This window comes from Rhinoderma darwinii, chromosome 1 (assembly GCF_050947455.1).
Source record: "Rhinoderma darwinii isolate aRhiDar2 chromosome 1, aRhiDar2.hap1, whole genome shotgun sequence".
Taxonomy (NCBI): Eukaryota; Metazoa; Chordata; class Amphibia; order Anura; family Rhinodermatidae; genus Rhinoderma; species Rhinoderma darwinii.
The window spans coordinates 195,029,803-195,051,079 of NC_134687.1; the positions used below are offsets into that span (position 1 = coordinate 195,029,803).

The 21,277-nt window shown below is 41.2% G+C and overlaps 1 protein-coding gene across 1 annotated transcript in view; it reads left to right on the forward strand.

The window, feature by feature from the left end:
- Window positions 1-21,277, forward strand: part of ADAMTS3 (ADAM metallopeptidase with thrombospondin type 1 motif 3) — a 228,624-nt gene that overhangs the window by 86,532 nt on the left and 120,815 nt on the right. The window contains exon 4 of the mRNA XM_075860687.1: window positions 8,583-8,733. Within this exon, the coding sequence (XP_075716802.1) occupies window positions 8,583-8,733 (151 nt within the window). The remainder of the gene's footprint in view (window positions 1-8,582; window positions 8,734-21,277) is intronic.

Below are 21,277 nucleotides of genomic sequence, written 5' to 3' on the forward strand. Positions count from 1 at the left end.
ATATATAACCGTCATTCTAGGTCTTACAAGTTAAGTAGAGGTACAGACCTCTTACAGAGGCATGACTTGCAATGAGCATTTTATGCATAGTAATTATTGTTAAAAATGACCGCTAATGAGTACTACTAACAATAATTACCCCATGGGCATTGTTATCGTAGGTTTTACATGAAAACCATTGCCGTCAACCAAACTGATCTTTTGCATTAAATAATTAAATCTCCTCTGTTTTGTATGAACCAAATTGTTTAATTCCATCTCTGTTATCCATTTATACTATGTACAGCAAAAAATAGTGTGGTAGCCTAAAAAAAATTAAACTTACCTGATGAAAGTGCCTCTCTGTTTAGAAAGCTTGCAAATATAATTTCTCTGTTTAGCCAATAAAGGTATCACTCCTATAACATCATATTCATTTACATAAAAAATCCTTAACAACCAAATGTACATATTTCTGGATGGTCTGACATCTGTCAAAGATACTCCAAAGACATTCTAATGAAAATCGTTAGATATGGTGCCACAACTCTTGCAGTCATGCTTGACACTGTAAGTGAACAATGTTGCCTCATTAAAGACCGATTTCTGTTAGGCTATGTTCACACGGAGTATTTTGGGGGAGGAATATCTGCCTCAAAGCTCCAAACGGAATTTTGAGGCAGATATTCCTCCCCCAAAATACTCCGTGTGAATAGCAATTATCGCGCCGTTTTTCGCCCGCGGCCATTGAGCGCCGCGGGCATAAAACACGCTTTCTCCTGCCTCCCATTGAAGTCAATGGGAGGTCGGACGCGGAAGCGCCCAAAGATAGGGCATGTCGCTTCTTTTTCCCGCGAGGCAGTTTTACTGCTCGCGGGAAAAAGACGCCGACGCCTCCCATTGAAATCAATGGGAGGCGTTCTCGGGCCGTTTCTGCCGAGTTTTGCGACGCGGTTTCCGCGTCAAAAAACTCGGCAAAAGACCCCGTGTGAACATAGCCTTACAGTGATTATATATAAATTTATTGATACTGAATTAAAGGGGGATTTTCAAAGTCATAAATTCACCAATCCACAGAATAGGTGATCATTTTCTGATCGCTGGGGGCCCAACCACTGAGACCCCCACCAATCGTGAGAATGGGACTCCCGAACCCACAGATCCTCCTCACCGCTCAACCACAGTGAAGAGGACATTGAATAATGAAAAGTCTATAGCAATGATGCAAACAGCCAAGTACAGCGCTTGGTTGTTTCCGTTATTCTCATAGACAGTGAACGGAGCAGCGAGCGCATGCTTGACCACTGTTTTATTCAAGCTCTTCCTCAATGCAGGGAGTGCAGTGGGGAGGATCTGGGGTTCGGGACCCCATTCACACAATTGGTGGGAGTCCTATCAGTGTGGACCCCAGCAATCAGAAAATGATCACCTATACTGTAGATAGATGATAATTTATGATTTTGTGAATACCCCTTTAAGTTTACTCAGTTTGAGAATTGTATATTTCTGGGGGTATGCTTTTATTGAATGTCAGCATCATTACTAAAGGCTAGCTTGTGTGTAATGTAGGCAAATGTAAAGTTGTGTACTTGGGACAAGAAAACTAATTTTATGACTTCATATTTAATGGTAAAACACTGGATAAGACTCTGTTCACATCTGCGTTGGAGGCTCCGTTAGAAGCCTCCGTTGCAGAATCTGACATTTTTGCTGCACGAAACAGCGCAGGTATGATTTCTTTTGTTCCCAGCTGTAACCATAACAGGGAGGCATCCACTATGTCACAAGATATTGCGAATGTTGATTTGTTAAGTGACTTTAAATGTGGCCTGGAAGTCTTTCTTGTAAGATATATTACAGGTCATGTGTACTAGATTGCTGGGATGGGTCATTGATCGAGGGATTTATTTATTTATTGGAGTTTGGGGTTGGGATGGATTTTTCCCCCCAATATGAGGCAATTTGCAACCCTATTATAGTTTTAGTTTTTTTTTGCGCACTACAATACAAAAAAAAAGATGATTCGTTGCAGTTTAGCTAAAAGATCCAAAAAGAATGTTCAATATTTTCATCAAAAATATTCTTTCTAGTCACATTTATGTGTTACTAAGATAATTTAAATAGTGAAACCAATAGCTAGGATCAAATGTTTTTCCCATGATCCTTTTTAATTCCCAAATCAATACATGAAGGCGACAGGTTAGGCGGGATTCACACGACCGGGTCGTTCCCGAGCCCGAGTGTCGGCCGGTAAAATCTGCCATTTTGCCCGGCCGGTTTGCATAAAGTTATGCATCCGTGCCGGGCCGGGCAGATCCGGACAGTGACATCAGCGGCAGCTCCTGAAGGGGAATCCCCATGTGTTCGGGGATTCCGCTTCAGGAGTTTCCCGTGATGTCACTGCCCAGATATGGACAGAGACATCAAGCGCTCTGTCCAGGAGCGGAATCCCCGAAAACACGGGGATTCCGCTCCTTCAAGGAGCTAAAGTGCGGCTAGCACATAGCAGAGCGGGGAGATACCTCCCTGCTCTGCTATAGTGGCGTCGCTGCAGTAGTAGCAGCCGCAGCAGCAGGAGCTGCTGCTACTAGCGGCGCCATCGAAGGTGTCGCCGAGCCAGGGTGCTTTTAACAAGCAGGGGAAGGGAGCCAGCGCAGCGCTCCCTCCACCTGCTGTACACCCCGGCCCTGCAACACAGTGTACAGCGATGCCATTCGTCAGAATGTCATCAACTCCTCCACCTCACATGCACTCTGTGCTGTGAGGAGGAGGAGATAGAGCGCAAGCGCCGGGAAACCCGGCCATCACTCGGAACACATTCCGGTGATGGCCGTGTAATACCCGGCCCCATAGACTTCTATGGGAGCGGGGCGGCCGGGTGCCCGAGCGAAGATAGAGCATGTCCTATTTTTTGACGGCCGGATTTCCCGGCCGTCAAAAAATCGGTCGTGTGAATAGCCCCATTAGGGGTCTATCATTCCTAATGCAGCCGGGTGCCGGCCGATTTATGAACGGCCGGCACCCGGCTGGGAAACCCTGCCGTGTGAATGAGGCCTTAGAGAAGGACAATTCTTTAGTCCTGGTTTCCTAGAGGTTTTTCCTCTAAGGCTGGGTTCACACGACCTATTTTTAGATGTATTGGAGGCGTTTTATGCCTCGAATTACGTCTGAAAAAACGCCTCCAATATGTCGGCAAACATCTGCCCATTACTTACAATGGGTCTTACGATGTACTGTTCCGACGACCTGTGATTTTACGCGTCGCTGTCAAAAGACGGCGCGTAAAATAACAACCTCGTCAAAGAAGTGCAGGACACTTCTTGGGACGTAATTGGAGCTGTTTTTCATTGACTTCAATGAAGAACAGCTCCAAATTACGTCCGTAAAAGACGCGGCGAAAAACACCAGTACATGCATTTACGTTTCTCCGGAAAACAGCTCCGTAATTTCAGACGTTGTAATGACGGGGTAGGGAGACCGACAGGTAAGCCCTAATCTACCCGCCACTCAGTCCCTGCCTACTTGCAACGGCCCGTCCTAGGCGACGGCGTACAACTGGGCGACGGTCCCTACGCTCAATAAGTGCACGACAGACAAACAGACAAGGGTACACAGAAGCTATGGGAAATGGGGCAGTTGCCCATGGCAACACAGTGAGCAACAAGAGTAGTGAACGAGCCGAGTCAAACCAGGAGTGCACGAGGTACAAATCGCAGAGCAGGAGCGTAGTCAGTAAAGCCAGGGTCAAAAATGAAGCAAGGTCAATAATCATAGCAGGAGCAGCAGAGCCAGGAAACAGAAAAGAATCACAGGCAAAGGAGGAGCAGGAAATGCAGGTATAAATAGATTGAGGGCGGGAGCTAGCTCCGTCTGGCCAGGCTGTGATAGGCTCTCCCACTCCTCAGCCTCCCAGCCTGACTGGTAGAAGATCGTGTCACTTTCAGACTTAGGAGCAGGTGCAGACTGATTACCCACGGGCGTCGACACAGAAGCTGTGTCTGGCAGATCCTTTACAGACGTAAATGCAGTTATCGTGTGCACATACCCTAAGGCCTGAGGGATAACTTCGTGAGTCAAGGTTAGCCATTTTTTCAAATTTTTTTTTAACCCCTTCTTAACAACATGCCACGTACAGTTACGTCATTGCAGTTGTAGTTTAGTACTTAATGCAACAGCACGCAATTTTACGTGGCAGCGATTGTGGGGGCTCAGAAGCTGAGCCCGCGCCATCACCAGTGAGTTTATAACAGCTGACTGCCCACCATTCACCCATTAGACGCGGTATCTAGGTGGTGCAAACACTGTAAAATATAAGAAAAATTATATACTTATAGTATCACCATAATCGTATGAACCTTCATAATGAAGTTAATATGTAATTTATACAGCATGGTATAATGCTGTAAAATAAATACATTTTAAAAAATGCCAGATTTGTTGTTTTTTTTTGTCACCTTGCTTGCCAAAAAATTAAATAAACAGTGAACATATAATCGCATATGGTACCAATTAAAACTACAGATTGTCCCATAAAAAGCCCTCATACAGCTCCGTAGACAAAAAAAGTAACAAGTTATGGATTTCCGAATATGGTGATACAAAATGTGCAGAGTGTTTCAAAAGGGGGATAAGAATGGACACCATTTATCAGTGCGACATCGGCCACATATCTATGAATTATTATTTACCACATTATTATACCCTCTTATTATACCCTGATTTACTCTGCCAAGCTTACATATGCCCCCACATTATGAACTAAAATACCAGTAAAAGTTAAAACAGAACTACTACCAAGCAAAATCCGCGATTCAAAAGCCAAATGGTGCTCCCTCCCTTCTGAGTCCTGCATTGTGCACAAACAGAAGTTTATGTCGACATATATGGCATCGCCACACCCGGGAGAACCCGCTAAACAGGTATTTGTCTTCAGTGGCACAAGCTGGGCATAAAATATGGCGCACTAAAATGGCATATCAGTAGAAAATGGCAATTTTCACTTTGCACCATATATTTGCCATATATTGCCATATATTCCGCTGCACATTCATTTCTAATGAAAAAACACTTGTTGGGTCAAAATGCTCACTACACCCCTTAAAAAAATTCCTTAAGGGGTGTAGTTTCCAAAATAGAGGTCACTTCTTGGGGGTTTGTTTTACTATTTGACCTCAAAGCCCTACAATTGTGGGCCAATTTGTGAAAATCACCAAAATAGACCTCAAATGTGCATTGTGCTCTTTCCCTGTCATATGTCCAGGCAAATGATAAATGCCTTGAGGGGTGTAGTGTCCAAAATGGGGTCACTTCTTAGGGTTTTCCACTGTACTGGTACCTCAGGGGCACTGCAGATGCGACATGGCGCCTAAAAACCAATACAGCAAAATCTGCATGCCAAATAGCGCTCCTGCCTTTCTGAGCTCTGCCGTGTGTCCAAACAGGAGTTTATGACCACATATGGGGTATTTCTCTACTCAGGAGAAATTTATTTGCAAGTGTTAGGGTGCAATTTCTCCATAATGCCTTGTGAAAATATTATTTTTTTAACATTTTAATGGAAAAAATTTTATTTTAATTTTCACGGCCCAATTCCAATCATTTCTGTAAAAGACTTGTGGGGTCTAAATGCCCACTACACCCCTAGATAGATTCCTAATGGGGTGTAGTTTCCAAATGTAGTCACTTTTAGGGGTTGTCTACTGTTTTGGTGCGACATTGCACCTGAAAACCATTCCAGCAAAACTTGATCTGCAAAAGCCAAATGGCTTTCCTTCTCTTCTGAGCCCTGCTGTGTACCCAAACAGCAGTTTATTACCACATATGGGGTATTGCTGTAATCGGGAGAAATTGCTTTATAAATGTTGGGATTTTTTCTCCTTTATTCCTTGTAAAAATTAAAAATGTCTGTTTTCTCATAAAATTGGAGATTTTCGTTTTCACAGGCTAATTCCAATAAATTCAGTAAAATACCTGTGGGGTCAAAATGCTCACTATACCCATAGATAAATTCCTTGAGGGTTGTAGTTTCCCAAATAGGGTCACTTTTGGGGTGTTTTCACTGTTTTGGCACTACAAGTCTTCTTCAAACCTGACATGGTGCCTAAAATATATTCTAATAAAAAGAAGGTGCCAAAGTTCACTACCTGCTTCTTCATTTCTGAGGCCTGTGTTTGAGTCAAGTAGCACACTGAGGCCATAGGTGGGATATTTCTAAAAACTACAGATTTTGGACAAGATTGCGTTTCTCTGGTAAAACCTTCTGTGTTACTGAAAAAAATGGATTACAAATGAATTTCTGCAAAAAAAATTAATTTGTAAATTTCACCTCTACTTTGGAAACTTTATAAATTCTGTTTTGAATACTTTGAAGGGTGCACTTTCTAAAATGGGGTGATTTATGTGGAATTTTTAATATAGAAGGCCCTCAAAGCCACTTCAGAACTGAACTGGTCCATAAAAAATATAGGTTTTGGAAATTTTCATGAATGTGAAATACACTGGAATTCCAGTTGGAACAGGGGTACATTGCCATGTTTTGGCCAATTTTAGAAAAATCTTTACTTCTATTTGCTACACCTAAGGAAGCATGTTTTTATGTACATATAAAGAACTAGGTAACTTCATATACCGAAAGTACAAACTAACAGAAAGATTAATGAAAATATTGGTTAAGTACAGAGCTGTAAAATAAATTCTGCCTCATTTAAACGCTCTGATGCGTGAAGATAGCACTTCTTTTGTTTATTTATTTTTTATTCTAGTTGTGGGTGTTGTCAAAACACAGATCAATTGCTATGTTGGTACAATTCTTGCAGGTACTTTGTTTGGTTTGAGTATATTGGAGATTGTATAGAAAAGGTTTATGATATGTGGAGTTCTTTACATGTGTTTATCCGCCCAGTTATTTTATAGCCGGTTAAGGGACGCTGAGCGTAAAGTCTGCAGCTTATTACTGTGCAGGATATCATGCAAATATATCTAAGTATATGTTTCTGGATGTTCTCTGAAGTGGAAATATATGAGATAAACTGGGGATAACACCATGGTCAGAACTGCATAGAAAATGTGGACTTTAGTTTCAGTGTCTCTGGAATTTTATAGCGTCATGCTGAGTGGGGTTGCCAAAGCTTCTCTTCCCTGGCATAGACTGGTGCAAGAGATATATGTTGCACAACGAATATCATTTTTTTCCTTTGGTGTGAACGGTTTTATCCACATGTTCCCCTAATAAGGTCAAAATAATGAAAATGGCTTTTGCAGACAATAGTTTGAGTGAGCCAACGGGTAAGACACATGGCAACTACTGGTAATGGTTTACTTTCATATAGCAAGAAATGTATTGGCATGCACTGGCATTCTGCCATTCTAATATTGCTGTACAGGAACCAAAGCAAGACCATGACACAGTGACTTCTTCCAGAATAAATCCTGCAGGGTTCAATTATTTCAGCCCCTGGCACTGCTAAAGAAGAGTATAATGCTGAAGTAACCATAGTTGGACTGGTTACATATCATTTGAGAAATGTGCTACCCATAAAATAGAGAAAGGGCAAGAAGCCACGGCGCCACTTGGTGTGGATCAAAGAAGGTGTAGGTGAGAAATAGAAATAATAAATGCTCACCGTGAGGTTAGAGGAGTAGAATGGAGAAATCCACGAATTAGCTGCTGCCAGATCCGATTCCGGTTGCCGAGGTAACCGCTTGATTAAGATGAGTGCAGAGTGAAATAAAAATTAGGATCTATGTTGGCGCTGCTGCGTGGTGTAGACAGGATGAGGTCCAAGAGCCAGGTAAACGTAAATTGATTTATTGCTATGCAACGCGTTTCAACGCCGAACTGGCGTTTTCATCAGGCATGAGGAGCACAAAAGAAAGGACATGTATTTATACAGAAAACAAGTCATCTGATTTGGGCCAGTTCAGACTGGGTAATTAGGTAAAAAAACCGCCAAAAAAAAAAAACAAAAAAAAAAACATCAGGGGGGAGGGGGGCAGGGGAGTGGGTTCAAAGTTCACGACCTATCATTCACACACACCTTCTCCCCTACCTCTATAGATTTCCTAGACCTTACCATCAACTATGATAACCGCAGCAACCAATTTACGACAAAAACACATTTTAAACTAGTAGACGTGAATAGCTACATTGATTTTAGAAGCGCCCACTACCGCCCATGGCTCAAATTTTTATTTCACTCTGCACTCATCTCTACCCATAAAATGGAATAAATGATGGAAACAGATGACTTTATTATTTAAACCAAGGCTTAGTCATACACTTGTGCTGCTTTACCTGAAAGTAACTTTGAGAATGAACAAGCCAAAACATGTGGTCTGGCAGTGAAGTAAACAAAAGTCAATATTTAAAATGTTCCCCTTCCCCCTCATTATTTCCTTTCAGCACCTGTGGGTTGTGCAGTAGTTTGGTGAGCTGATCCTGTATACTCCGTTCTTATTGATGTTATGTTATAGATCAGAAATTCCTTGTCCAGACAATATATGGCTATAGTGGATACATATCAGTTCTTTGACCTACATTTATTTACATGTAAAGAATCAACTATAGTTTTAAAATGTTGCTTTTTCCTCCCCCCTACATTTAGGCTGGGATGATACGCACTGCAGAGGATGAATTTTTCATTGAACCTTTGGAGAAAGGCAAACAAAAAGAGGAAGAAGAAGGAAGAATACATGTAATATACAAAAGATCAACAGCAAAGAAAGTTATGCCTGAAGATATCCCCAACAGATCAGGTCAGGCTCAGATTACACTGCGGATCTGTATAGATGGCTTTAAAAAGTACCATAAATTCCTCTTCCATTCTGTACGTTGTATGTATGTAATTGTAGTCTTTTTGGGGCTGTGGAAGGCATACCAACTGATACATATGGACCTCGATCTATAAATATCATTAGACCAATATATGGTATATTTAATATATGCTACGGAAACTAAAAAGATTCACTTCTATGTACAGTATATGTGTGGACATGGATGTGAAGAGCAATTTGAAGCTACATCCTGATTGTCAGCATAGAAATGTTATTTTAAAAAGTTTTTCCCATTATACAGTAAAGGGCCTTTTATACATTTCTACTGGCAGGCCACCTTTAACATAGAAAATGTATTCAATACCATATCACTCATTTAAAAAAGGGACGTCCTGCTTAAGAAGGTTTTCCGAAGTAACAACATTTTTGACATATCCACATGTTCTCGTTCATTGAAGTCTATGGAAGTTATGGGGTCAGACAAACAGGGAAACTTTAGAGGGGTATTCCCATAAATGCTTCATATGTAAGGGTCATAGCTCTGAAACCCCCACCTATTTGGGGAAATAGGGGAAAAGAGGTCTTGATACCGTTGATATTGATGAACTCTAGCCAACACTGCTTTGCAAAACTGATTCAATTCAGACACTTTGGTAGTGTTTTGTGCACAAATGGCTGGTTCCCAGTCCTGACATAACTTTGCTGTATTGCTTTGGTTTTGCTGTTCCTGAGCTTTTCGGATTCAGAATTTTCTATATTTACAGTAGTATGCTGATTCTTTCAGGGCAAACCTTTAAAGGAGCCGCATTGCTAAACTAGCGCTGTGGCCTCTTCATTCTGAGGATTAGTGGAGGCTCTGGGAGTTGGATCACCACCGATCAAGAGCAGATGACATTTTTATAAATTAATAATCAGAGACCATTTAGTGTAAATAATATGCATTTATATATACAGAATATATATGTGTGTAGGCAACATTTTACACACCAATGTATATATTGGCTATGTTCTGTCCCATGTGACCGGAGTAAAAACATATGCTCCTTTGTCATTCCACCATATCTGTTTGATTTCATTTAAGCGACCTCTGTATCTTCCCATGTACTTTGTGATGCTATAATTTTGTTTGGGAAACAATAGTTTAGTGACAGTAACTAGATTTTTTTTATACATACGCTAGTTTTATCTGTTACACATTACCCTTTTTTTTAAAAAAAATTGCTGCTTGGACATAAACGAAGATTATTAATATCCACTCTATTCCTAAGCCATTATTGTAGACGATAGGCTTTACTTTGGTGGTCATCAAATCATCTCATACAGAATGGGGAGATGACAATAGTCAAGTTTAAAGTCGACCATATTAGGATTCTGCATGACTTGTTGTGCCTAAAATTAAAATTGAAAATTAAAATTAAAAAAATTCCATTTCCAAACATTTCCAATTAGTTGGCAACATTGCTTCATTTGTTTGACTTGAGAATAGGAGTACCCTGTATCATTGATTTTAAGAATAATTGACACAAAATGTATTTAGGACAAATTATTAATGCAAAAATATGATCGGTTAAAGCAAGGCTTGGGGGAAATGAAACTGTGAAGTCCTGTCTCTGTGATGCAATGGAGAAAACCCCTTGTTAAAAAGAACACCTAAGCCTGTAACGCGCTGAAGGAATTACCTCTAAACAATGTAAAGCCTAGTAAGCGAGCCTTTATCTACATGCTTTCTTTAAGTCCGAATTCTTGTTTATGTGACGTAGTTGTCATGACGCTGGGTGGCGGCGTCTTTGTCACAGGTGGGAAACACGCACAAGTAAAGGATGATTTGAGTGTTGCTCCTGGTTGCTTGGGAATGATAGACCTTAGAGCCAAAGCCAACACAATTGAACTTCTAATGAGCCTCCATACCAAATAAAAAAATAATAATTCCTGTAGATCATTGAGAAGGAATTTATCAACTTCATAAATCTAAAATACAACATTTGGAAGTGTTTTTCAATATTGTATAATATATTAATGTGTTCTTGTGTCACTGGGTCACAACGTCTAGATCATTGGCATTTAGTATCATTTATTTATTGATTTCTTTTTTTACATTTTGCATGACTTTGACTTTACTGTGGGATATACGGCATTATCGAGTCTTTATGTATACTATATCTACAGAAATTGGTGAATTTGAAGGAGACATATGATTTACAGTTGTACGCAGTTCCGATGAACATGTAGAGCAATGTTCCTGGTACTGACGGCTGAAATGATTTCACATGATACGTCTCTATCGCTAGACAATACAGCTTTCATCCAAATTTAGAGGAACAAGGGCAGACGGCCTCAGTAAACACAGAATGGGCAGATATTAGACAAAGGGTGAAATGCTGGCTTTGTCCCTTTCCTGTATTAAAACATCACATCTTAATGTGGAGACAAGCAACTCATTTCCCCTTTTTTCAGAAATAGACGTGTGATCACTCTTCTTCTCTGAGAGGCTGGCCAAACAATGCTTTTCATTGAATCCTCTGTAGGAGGTAGAGCTAGCCATTTGTAGCTTCCTAAAGGACCTCACTGTAGTAGCTGGCCCTGCTTTTCACAGCCTTGTGCAGCAAGAGTTGTTTAAGTGTTATAGAGGTCAGTCTGAAGATCTTTTTACCACCCATTATACTATTCTGTGGGAATCGTGGTTTGGCAAAAAATGAGCCACTTAGCCAATTTTCAGAAAGAAGCTTCCAGACATGGCTTCTTTTAATGTCCGGCTGTTTGATGAAGTGTTTTGCTGATGCATTGAAAAGGGCAGCATGTAGCTATAACAATTACTACAATTTGTGACTTTTCATATCTGAAGTACGGATTAAGAAGCCCCCCGGTTACCTCCTGAGTTATGTGTAGCAGCAATATTGCCCATTTAATTGAAACAATTTTTCAAAATATGAATGAAAACTAATATATATACTGTGTATGTGTATATATATATTTATTTATATGTGTATAAGCATAATTCCACCTAGTCTGTAAAATAATCACATTCCCCCTTAATATATGTATGTGTGTGTATATATTAAAAGGGAATAGGGATTATTTTACGGAATAGGAGGAATTATGCTTTTGGCCAATATAAGTAAACATTCCGGCTTTGAAGTACTGGTAACTTTGCTGTCAATAACAAGTTTTATTGTTTTTTATACAAAGCTCACAAACCGTTTTTTTCAAAAGTATGATCCCAAACTTTATGAACGAACTTTCAGGTCTCATTTTCAATAAATCATGTTTTACTTTTTACTCTTACTTACTTCGCTTTTACACAATGTAAACCCATGTTCTGTTTTACCGACCTTACCTTAGGACAGGACTGGCATTATGATGTATGTTGCCCTGTGCGGTGCCTTCTGTTGGCGTCCCCCTTCCCTATGTAATGTTTTTTTCAGACAGTGTACAAATAAACATAGTCATACAGTACAATATGTACAGAAGGCCAAATAACACTTGTATACAGTTGCCCGAATAACAATGCCATACAGTGAAGCCACCATCACGATACACTGCCTATGCAGAAGTGCTGCACAATGTCTAAGTAAATACTGCCATAGGGTCCTCAAATAATACCATCACACAGTGATCGAATAATAGCTTCATGTATAATCTAGTTACAGTGCCATATAATTGCTAATAAGATTTCTGGTGGTCACAAATACCCCTAATGTGCCCTTTTCAGCATGGGTGGTTGAGACGTTCTGTGCGACCACACACATCACAACACCCCTTAGGCCATCCAAGCCTCTGGATATCTATGTTGTTTTTTTGTTTTTTTTAAATGCTCAGTGAATTACAGTGCTTTATGCAGTTTCTCTCTGTGCTGATGGTATATACACTATATGGGCAAAAGTATTGGGACACACCTCTTAATCATTGAATTCAATGCTCTTGAGTGACGCTCTTGCAGATAGCACATTATGACACAGAAGACTGCTAGAGCCGTCACTCAAGAGCAGAGGGTATGCGTTGGCGAGGATTTACAGCAGAGAAGCCAGGACACCTACCTGCCGGGCAGACACTTGCCATCTCATTAGGTATGTTTGAACTTGTGTCTTCTTCACTTATCTAGCAGTGTTAGCAGTTTGGGGTGGGGTCAAAAGTGGTGACAGTCTCTCTTTAAATGGAACCTGTCACCATCATTTCACCTATTGAACTCTCCTCACCCCTCGCTGGCTGATTCTGTCAAAAGTTCATTGTCGTTATCCCCTCTCCTATACCCTTCCCTGCTTCGTCCGGGCCTCAAATCTAGTTACTGCGCATGCGCGACGATGGTGTCCCGATAGGCGCACGCACCAGAACATCGGTGTGCAAGCACGGGTGTGTGCTAGGGGGAGTCGAGGAGCTGTCAATCAAAAGTAAGAAGGCGGGGTTAACTTGTAAAGGCTTAAGGAATAAACATATGACTCTTTTCGAACGAAGATATGACTTTTTTTATGCTCATTAGCATACGGTACGGGAACACTAAAAAACTGAACACTAAAGATACAGAGCTACTTAGAAGATAATTATAGGTAATATAAAAATGATTTTTCACCCACTTTCACCAGGTATTGCTGGTTTAATAGGTGAAATGCTGGTGACAGGTTCCATTTAAAACAACATTCTAATGAGGTCAGAAAACCCAATAAAGGCCTTGTTCACACAGTTTTTTGCTGGCAGAAAAAATCTGCCTAAGAGTTGCTCCAAGAATTGCTTGCATGTATTTATCCAAGTTTTTTCACTGCGTTTTTAGTCCAGAAAGTAATGCAAGGAGTGCGGGCAAAAAACGTTGTGAGAATCCGTCAGAAACGAGCGGCACAATTTTTTTCTGCCTCCCATGGATCTCAATGGGAGGTCAAAGGCAGAAACCGTGACAAGAAAGGACATGCCGCTTTTTTTTCTGCAAGCGGTCAAAATCCACCCGGGGAAAAAAAACGCTTCTTTCCCATTGAAATGAAAAAGGGGCGATTTCAGACGTTTTTTGGCGCTGACTCCGACGCGGTTTCAGCATCAAAATTAGCGCCAAGAAAACTCTGTGGACTGACCTTAAAGCCTCATGCAACACAACCGTGCAATACGGTCCGCATACTAGCCACAATTGCGGATAGTATAGGACACATTCTATTCTATGGGCCAATGCACACGGTCCGTGCATTAGCTGGGAGCCCGGACCGCAAAAAAATAGGACAAGTCATTTTACGGGCCGTATTTGCGGTCTGGGCTACTTAGAGTAATGCACATCTTGATGACCCTCCTCGGCCGTCCGTGCCCGTAATTACGGGCCATGCACACGGCTACGGCCATGTGCATGAGGCCTTACAGCTGTAGCTATCTGCAGGGTGTGGAATTTTGAACACTATAATTTTCAAAGTGCACAGCTTAAAGGGAACAGCGCTCATTCTACACGCAGTAGTGCCCATACTATTGCACACATAGGGGCTCTTTTGTTAATCGTTTTATTATGATATAGAAAGGCAGCGTTGAGGCAATTTAGATTGGAGGGGCTGAGGAAGAGTCCTATAACTTGGACATTTAACCTTGCTCTGTACATTATGTTTATATTTTGATGTTTGCACTGATGCACAACTAAAGTGAATATGAATGTATGATCAAAAAAGAAACGGTCTCTGAAGTCATGACCGTGTTTTTCATAACGACCAATCAGAGTTTAGGTTTTTTAACTGTACTGGAAAAAATGAAATACTGGTTGGTTATCGATTTTTTATTTTTTTCCCCCTCTAAGACACTTTTATCACATAGAAGCTCATACAGTCATAGAGGCCCAAATGTTAATAGATTATGCACAGACAATGCAAGATAGCAAATTGTGCAGCCATGATTTGTGCCCCTTATGACCTGCCAGTTATTGCTAACTCTATTGCCTCATTTCATTTGCCACACAAGGCATTTTTTACATTTCTAACATCTCCTCAGCCATCTTTTTGTCGGAAATTGTTCTTGTTTCCATGTGGGTAGACCACCCTTACTACTAGAGTTACACGAAACCATGATCTTATTTCAAGTCTAATTTGTAATAATATTATCTCCAAAAGAGTTACATTGGGAATGCACTTTTGAAAATCCAAACGAATACATTATTAAACAAACTGAGTAGGCAGGAGATTGTGCCAATCCTTTTATTAGAGGGAAAGGCAGCTATTGGCATCTGCCTGAAAGCAATGATTCTGCTACAAAGCCTCTGCTGGAGAGAGTAGTGGTGTGTCGGTGACATAGCCATTGCATAATCCACGTGAAAGTTTCATGAAGTAGTAATTTCTTAGGATTTCCAAAATGAGGGAATTTTAATCTGAGATATCACTTAGCAGCTATACTTTGAATCATCTCCGTGGCCTTGTTTTAGGCGATTGATTTTGGTCTTTCTTTTTCAAATCAAAGATTTATGATGCTAAGAGGCCTAACCCTGAAATTATGTTTTCCCTACTACGTAAAGTCCACTGGCCTCTGAAAACAAAAATATTTTGCAAAACAGAAAACTATTTTGATGGCTAGCATATAATTATGTTTTTATAATCTTAAAGGGAACCTGTCACCAGCATTTCACCTATTAAACCTGCAATAGCTGGTGGTAGTGGGTGAAAAATCATTTCTATATAACCTATAATTGTCGTCTTAGTCGGCTCTGTAGCTTTAGTATTCAGCTTTTTAGTGTTCCCACACCGTATGCAAATGAGCATAAAAGAGTCAGATCTTTGTTTGAAAAGCGTCATATCTTCATTTGAAAAGAGTCATATCTTCATTCCTCAGGTCTTTCCGAGTTTACCCCGCCTCCTTACTTTTGATTGACAGCTCCTCGCCTTCCCCCAGCACACAAAATCCCGCGCTTGTGCATTGATGTCCTCTTCTGGTGTGTGCGCACAAAGGGACACCGGATTATTACGATAAAAGGCGTAAAATGTTTGCAGACCGTTATTTACAGTCTGAGGAGGAGTTTAGGGGAGGGGATAACGGCAATGAACTTTTGATAGCAGCGGCCAGTGAGGGAGAAGTAAAGCTCAATAGGTGAAATGCTGGTGGCAGGTTCCCTTTAAGGATCCTTATAGTAAGTATTGTTTTTTTTAATGATAATACATATATATCTATAAAATACACTAAATTGACCGAATATAATTTTCAGAATTCATATAAGCAATTGAGCACTTTCACTGAAGCAATAGAAAAATGTTCACTGTTAAAGGGGTTGTATGCTTTTGAACAAACCCTCTTTGTTAGAAGGTCCACCTACAATAAAATGATTACAGGATGTCCCATTGATCTAACCCCAGCATTAAATTGTAATCTGTGGGGGAACCAGGCAGCAAATGTTAAAATTTACCGCAGAGCCACCACAGCGCGAATGAAGCATTACATGTGGTAATTATGAACATGTGGGGTGCTTTAAAGTTAGAGATGATATATCAATACTGTATCAATTCTTGATTTACTATATGGCAGAACAATTTGATATTAGGTTCCTTATCAAAGTAATTGTTTTCACGCTTGATAAGATAGGTATGCAGATAGAAAGCCTATGGAAAAAGCACTGTACTACTGTATCTTAGTCATCATGCTACAATGTGCTATTAAGCCTACAGTCAATTATTTTCTTGCTAGGCCCCTGGAGAATTACTGCAGGAATATATAAAATGTGATGAAGTGCATAGAGCTAGTATAGGTATATAGCCCATAAACTCCCTATTCATGTATGGATATTTGTGATATTTTTCCATGGACTTTTTTTCTGCTATCTAACTAGATCTGTTCACAACTTTTGCTCTTCATGCAATTGGTGAACAGAGACTGCCCTGAAACCTCAGGCTAAGACCAATGACGTTGTCAAACCTGAGTGTGGAGTAGAACTATGTACTAGGTTTTTCGTTATTCTTTTCTGCCATAGGTACAGGATAGCAAGAAAAAGAAGAGCCCTGAATTGCATGACAGAAACCAAATGCGCCCGAGGGAACCAATTGGTTCCATCAGGTTTCTGTCATTTTGCCGGACAAAATAGCTCTGCATGCTGCGCTATTTTGTCCAGCAACAATTACGGAATCTGCGATTAAGGTTCCCAACTGAGCCTCCGAAACAAATGTTAACAGACCGTTAAGGCCCTTTTACCCTGGCCGATTTTGGCTGGTGCAGCGAGGGCCGATCAAACAGACATCGTTGATCGATGCTCGTTTGCTCCTGTCACAAGGAGCCATGGATGGGGACAAGCGGTCGTTTCTCCTATTGCTCATCCCCATACATTATTATCATGTCGCCTGCGCGTCTCCCTGTTTACACAGGGAGATGTGCTGCCGACAACAATAATATTTCAGTTTCTTTAAAACTATACGACCAGCAGATGATTAAGCGTTTGCTCATTCATCTGCTGATCGCTGCCCTGTTTACACAGGGCAATTATCGGCAAAGTGCGTTATATGAACGCTTGTCTGCCCGATAATTGCCCCTTAAGTCGGCTCCAATATTACCTTCAGATAGTGGTCCATTAAGGTGCATAGGTAGAAAGGGTGCCACTCTGCCGCTGTGTTCATAACTAACTTATCATACTTATATTGAGACTTGAACTTGACTCTGACATATGCCAAACTTAGTGAAGTTAGCTAGGCTAATAGAGTACTCCCATCTGTTCCTTTGCTGCTACTGATCATATTTTTTAGATTTTAGAACGTTAGTATGATATAATACATACTTTTGCTGAAGAACCTTTTCACAGGAAAGAGTTAAAGAGGCTCTGTCACCAGATTTTGCAACCCCTATCTGCTATTGCAGCAGATAGGCGCTGCAATGTAGATTACAGTAACGTTTTTATTTTTAAAAAACGAGCATTTTTGGCCAAGTTATGACCATTTTTGTAATTATGCAAATGAGGCTTGCAAAAGTCCAAGTGGGTGTGTTTAAAAGTACAAGTCCAAGTGGGTGTGTATTATGTGCGTACATCGGGGCGTTTTTAATACTTTCACTAGCTGGGCGCTCTGATGAGAAGTAACATCCTCTTCTCTTCAGAACGCCCAGCTTGTGACAGTGCAGATCTGTGACGTCACTCACAGGTCCTGCATCGTGACGGCCACATCGGCAGCAGAGGCTACAGTTGATTCTGCAGCAGCATCAGCGTTTGCAGGTAAGATCGACTTACCTGCAAACGCTGATGCTGCTGCAGAATCAACTGTAGCCTCTGGTGCCGATGTGGCCGTCACGATGCAGGACCTGTGAGTGACGTCACAGATCTGCACTGTCACAAGCTGGGCGTTCTGAAGAGAAGAGGATGTTACTTCTCATCAGAGCGCCCAGCTAGTGAAAGTATTAAAAACGCCCCGATGTACGCACATAATACACACCCACTTGGACTTTTACTTTTAAACACACCCACTTGGACTTTTGCAAGCCTCATTTGCATAACTACAAAAATGGTCATAACTTGGCCAAAAATGCTCGTTTTTTTAAAATAAAAACGTTACTGTAATCTACATTGCAGCGCCTATCTGCTGCAATAGCAGATAGGGGTTGCAAAATCTGGTGACAGAGCCTCTTTAAGCCGATGATATTATAATACTCTTTCAGTATTTTATCTGGATAACTTTCCATCATCTGCTTCACAGGTGCAAGGGGAATTGAAGACCATTTATTGCTATTACAGTGGCATGTTATGTATAAGACATATCTGAAATTTATTAGTCACCAATTTTTTTTTAGCATTCTCAAATGAAATCAACAGAAAGACATTGCATCACACGTCTAGATGTTAAAGTCACAGACCATTTTAAATTTGGAAACTCATCATCTTCAATGTACTCCAATTTTGGTTGATTTGGAACTCCCAGATGCTCATATGACTAGTATAAATAATGAGTTGGGATTGTTTTAATATCTTGGACTGGAAGTATAAGGCCTTGTGTTATCAACATGTCTCTCAAGGCATTGTCCCCATGATAACACTTCCAAATGACCGTTCACATCACTGACCACATCCTAATTGGCTTGAATAGCAGCTGTTATATCGATCTCTTTTTCTTCAAATTATATAGTAATCTTAGTATGTTTAGTGTGTAAATGTTCAGTTCAATGGCCAAAAACGACATGAGAGTTTATATATATATATATATATATATATATATATATATATATATATATATTGTGACATCTTGGGGACCACTTAGCTCACAGGATCTCCATCTCCAGGGTGAGATGGTTGGCACACTTGTAAAGTTCACTCCAACTCATTGCATAGAAGTTTAAACCAGCCGCAGATAGCTTTATTGTCTTCACCACAGCAAGCAGTGTTACAACAAAAACATACAAAATAAACCCTAGGCCGTCCAGCCTCTAACTAACACATTCAGTGTCCCCCACTACGAGACACTGAGCCTTGTGCCCAGCACCTCAAAACATAGGCAGTTTGTACCTTACACGTTGGTGACTCTCACAGGCTAGCATGCCTGTCTTCCCCAGACTGAGAGCCCTTTGTGAACAGCACACACCTGAATTAAAGAGCCACCTCAGGTAAAGCCTACCTAGGCTCATCAGACAACCCAAGACATGGACTGTCTGTATGGAGTGGAAGCCCACCCTTTTCCTTCACACTCCAGCAAACCAGGCCCTACTCCGGGTTTTACACCCCAAGCAACAGCAGAGAAAACCCTCTCTGCTGTACATGTTCCCTGGTTGCTTAAAACCTGACAGTTTCTGCACTGTCCAGTAGCTGCACTACTACATATCCCCCCCCCCTTTGATAAAGGCCGTAGGACTGATCACATTTCAACCTCACTCCAGGGTCAAAGCTCCTACGTTGGGACATAATTACACTTAGGGTCACTTCTACAGTAACAGACATTTGATAATCACCCGTGGGTGTATTTTTACAGGTGCTCCCGCAACTTTTCCATGTTGGCATGCCTAGTATCCTCATCCCTTGTGGGCACTACTAGCTTTTGCTGATTACAGCCGTATTTATATGTGTTGTGCGCTACATTCAGGGACCCGTCCGCATCCATGAAGAGGCTTTGTGTGTCACCCCTTGGTTTAGACACTGGTTCATAGTGTTCAGTAACACTCATCTCGTGAGTTGTGGTATACACGTACCATCTACCAAACCACTTTCAAACGCTATACTCCCCTCCATCTTGGAGTTTTCCGTCTCAGTATTTAAATGCTCAGACTGTCCACACCTGTAGAGTTTATCACCACTCCACTCACACATAGTAGCAGTAAGCCCATAGTCATCCATCGCAGCAGCATACAGCTGGTTGCCATTAAGAACTGTGCAAACATCACATGCAACAGTCTTGTTATTGTGAACCATGACCTCTAGGGGTGCACTTGAGCCATTAGTAACCTGTTTTTACATCACATGTAATATCAGTGACAGAAGCATACACTATAGTAGCATCCACTGAACATGGTTTGAGGTCTAACTCCTGTGCTTCCCCCATCCCCATGGAATGAGTGAGTGTTACAGCAGTCTCAGTTTCTACAGCATAGGAATGAGCTGTATGGGGCAACATTTCTAAAGGCGCTACAGTCACATCTATTGCACCACGCACATTTTCATCACCATCATTAGGTATGGCAGGGCTGTACTCCAGGTTACCCCATCAACAATCCCAACCTCTAGGGAAATCTCAGATACACCTGGCACATCTGTTTCCAAGGACACATCCTCTGGGTTACCATTAGTAACAGTACGCACATCACATGTGACACTCTCGACTTTCTCAACTACGGTCTCAAGGGGCACACTTGAACTAATACGCTCTTCTGTCTCGGCTGCTGTTTCTTTAACAGCCTGTTCACACAATGCATTAACCTGCTCAGGCTGTGTGACATCGCCATCTCCAGGGTGAGTCTCACAGGCTAGCATGCCTGTCTTCCCCAGACTCAGAGCCCTGTGTGAACAGCACACACCTGAATTAAAGAGCCACCTCAGGTGAAGCCTACCTAGGCTCATCAGACAGACCAAGACATGGACTGTCTGTATGGAGTGGAAGCCCACCCTTCTCCTTCACACTCCAGCAAACCAGGCCCTATTCCGGGTTTTACACCCCAAGCAACAGCAGAGAAAACCCTCTCTGCTGTACATGTTCCCTGGTTGCTTAAAACCTGACAGTTTCTGCACTGTCCAGTAGCTGCACTACTACAATATATACCTAGATATATACCTCCTGGATCAATATTAGTTTAGACTAAATTTTAGTTCTCGTTGTTGGAGACTACAGAATTGAGTAACTGATTTAGGGACCGTATATATCCCAACTTGGTGTAATGGTAGGCAGACTGCCCAGACAGGGAAAGTAATAGGCAGTGTTTACAAATTAAGGGTCTAGGGTGGAGACAATACAATGCTGACTACTGTGTATTTTACAAAAGGAATTCCAGGATACAGCTAAAAAAAAGCATGCTTCCTGGTGGATTAAATAAAAAAGTGACATACACCTCTCTCCCTTGTACCCAGTAACCCCATCCTCCACCATATAGGGTAACGAAGTTGGATTAGATATGTTACAATAGTCTAGGGTCCTAGCCT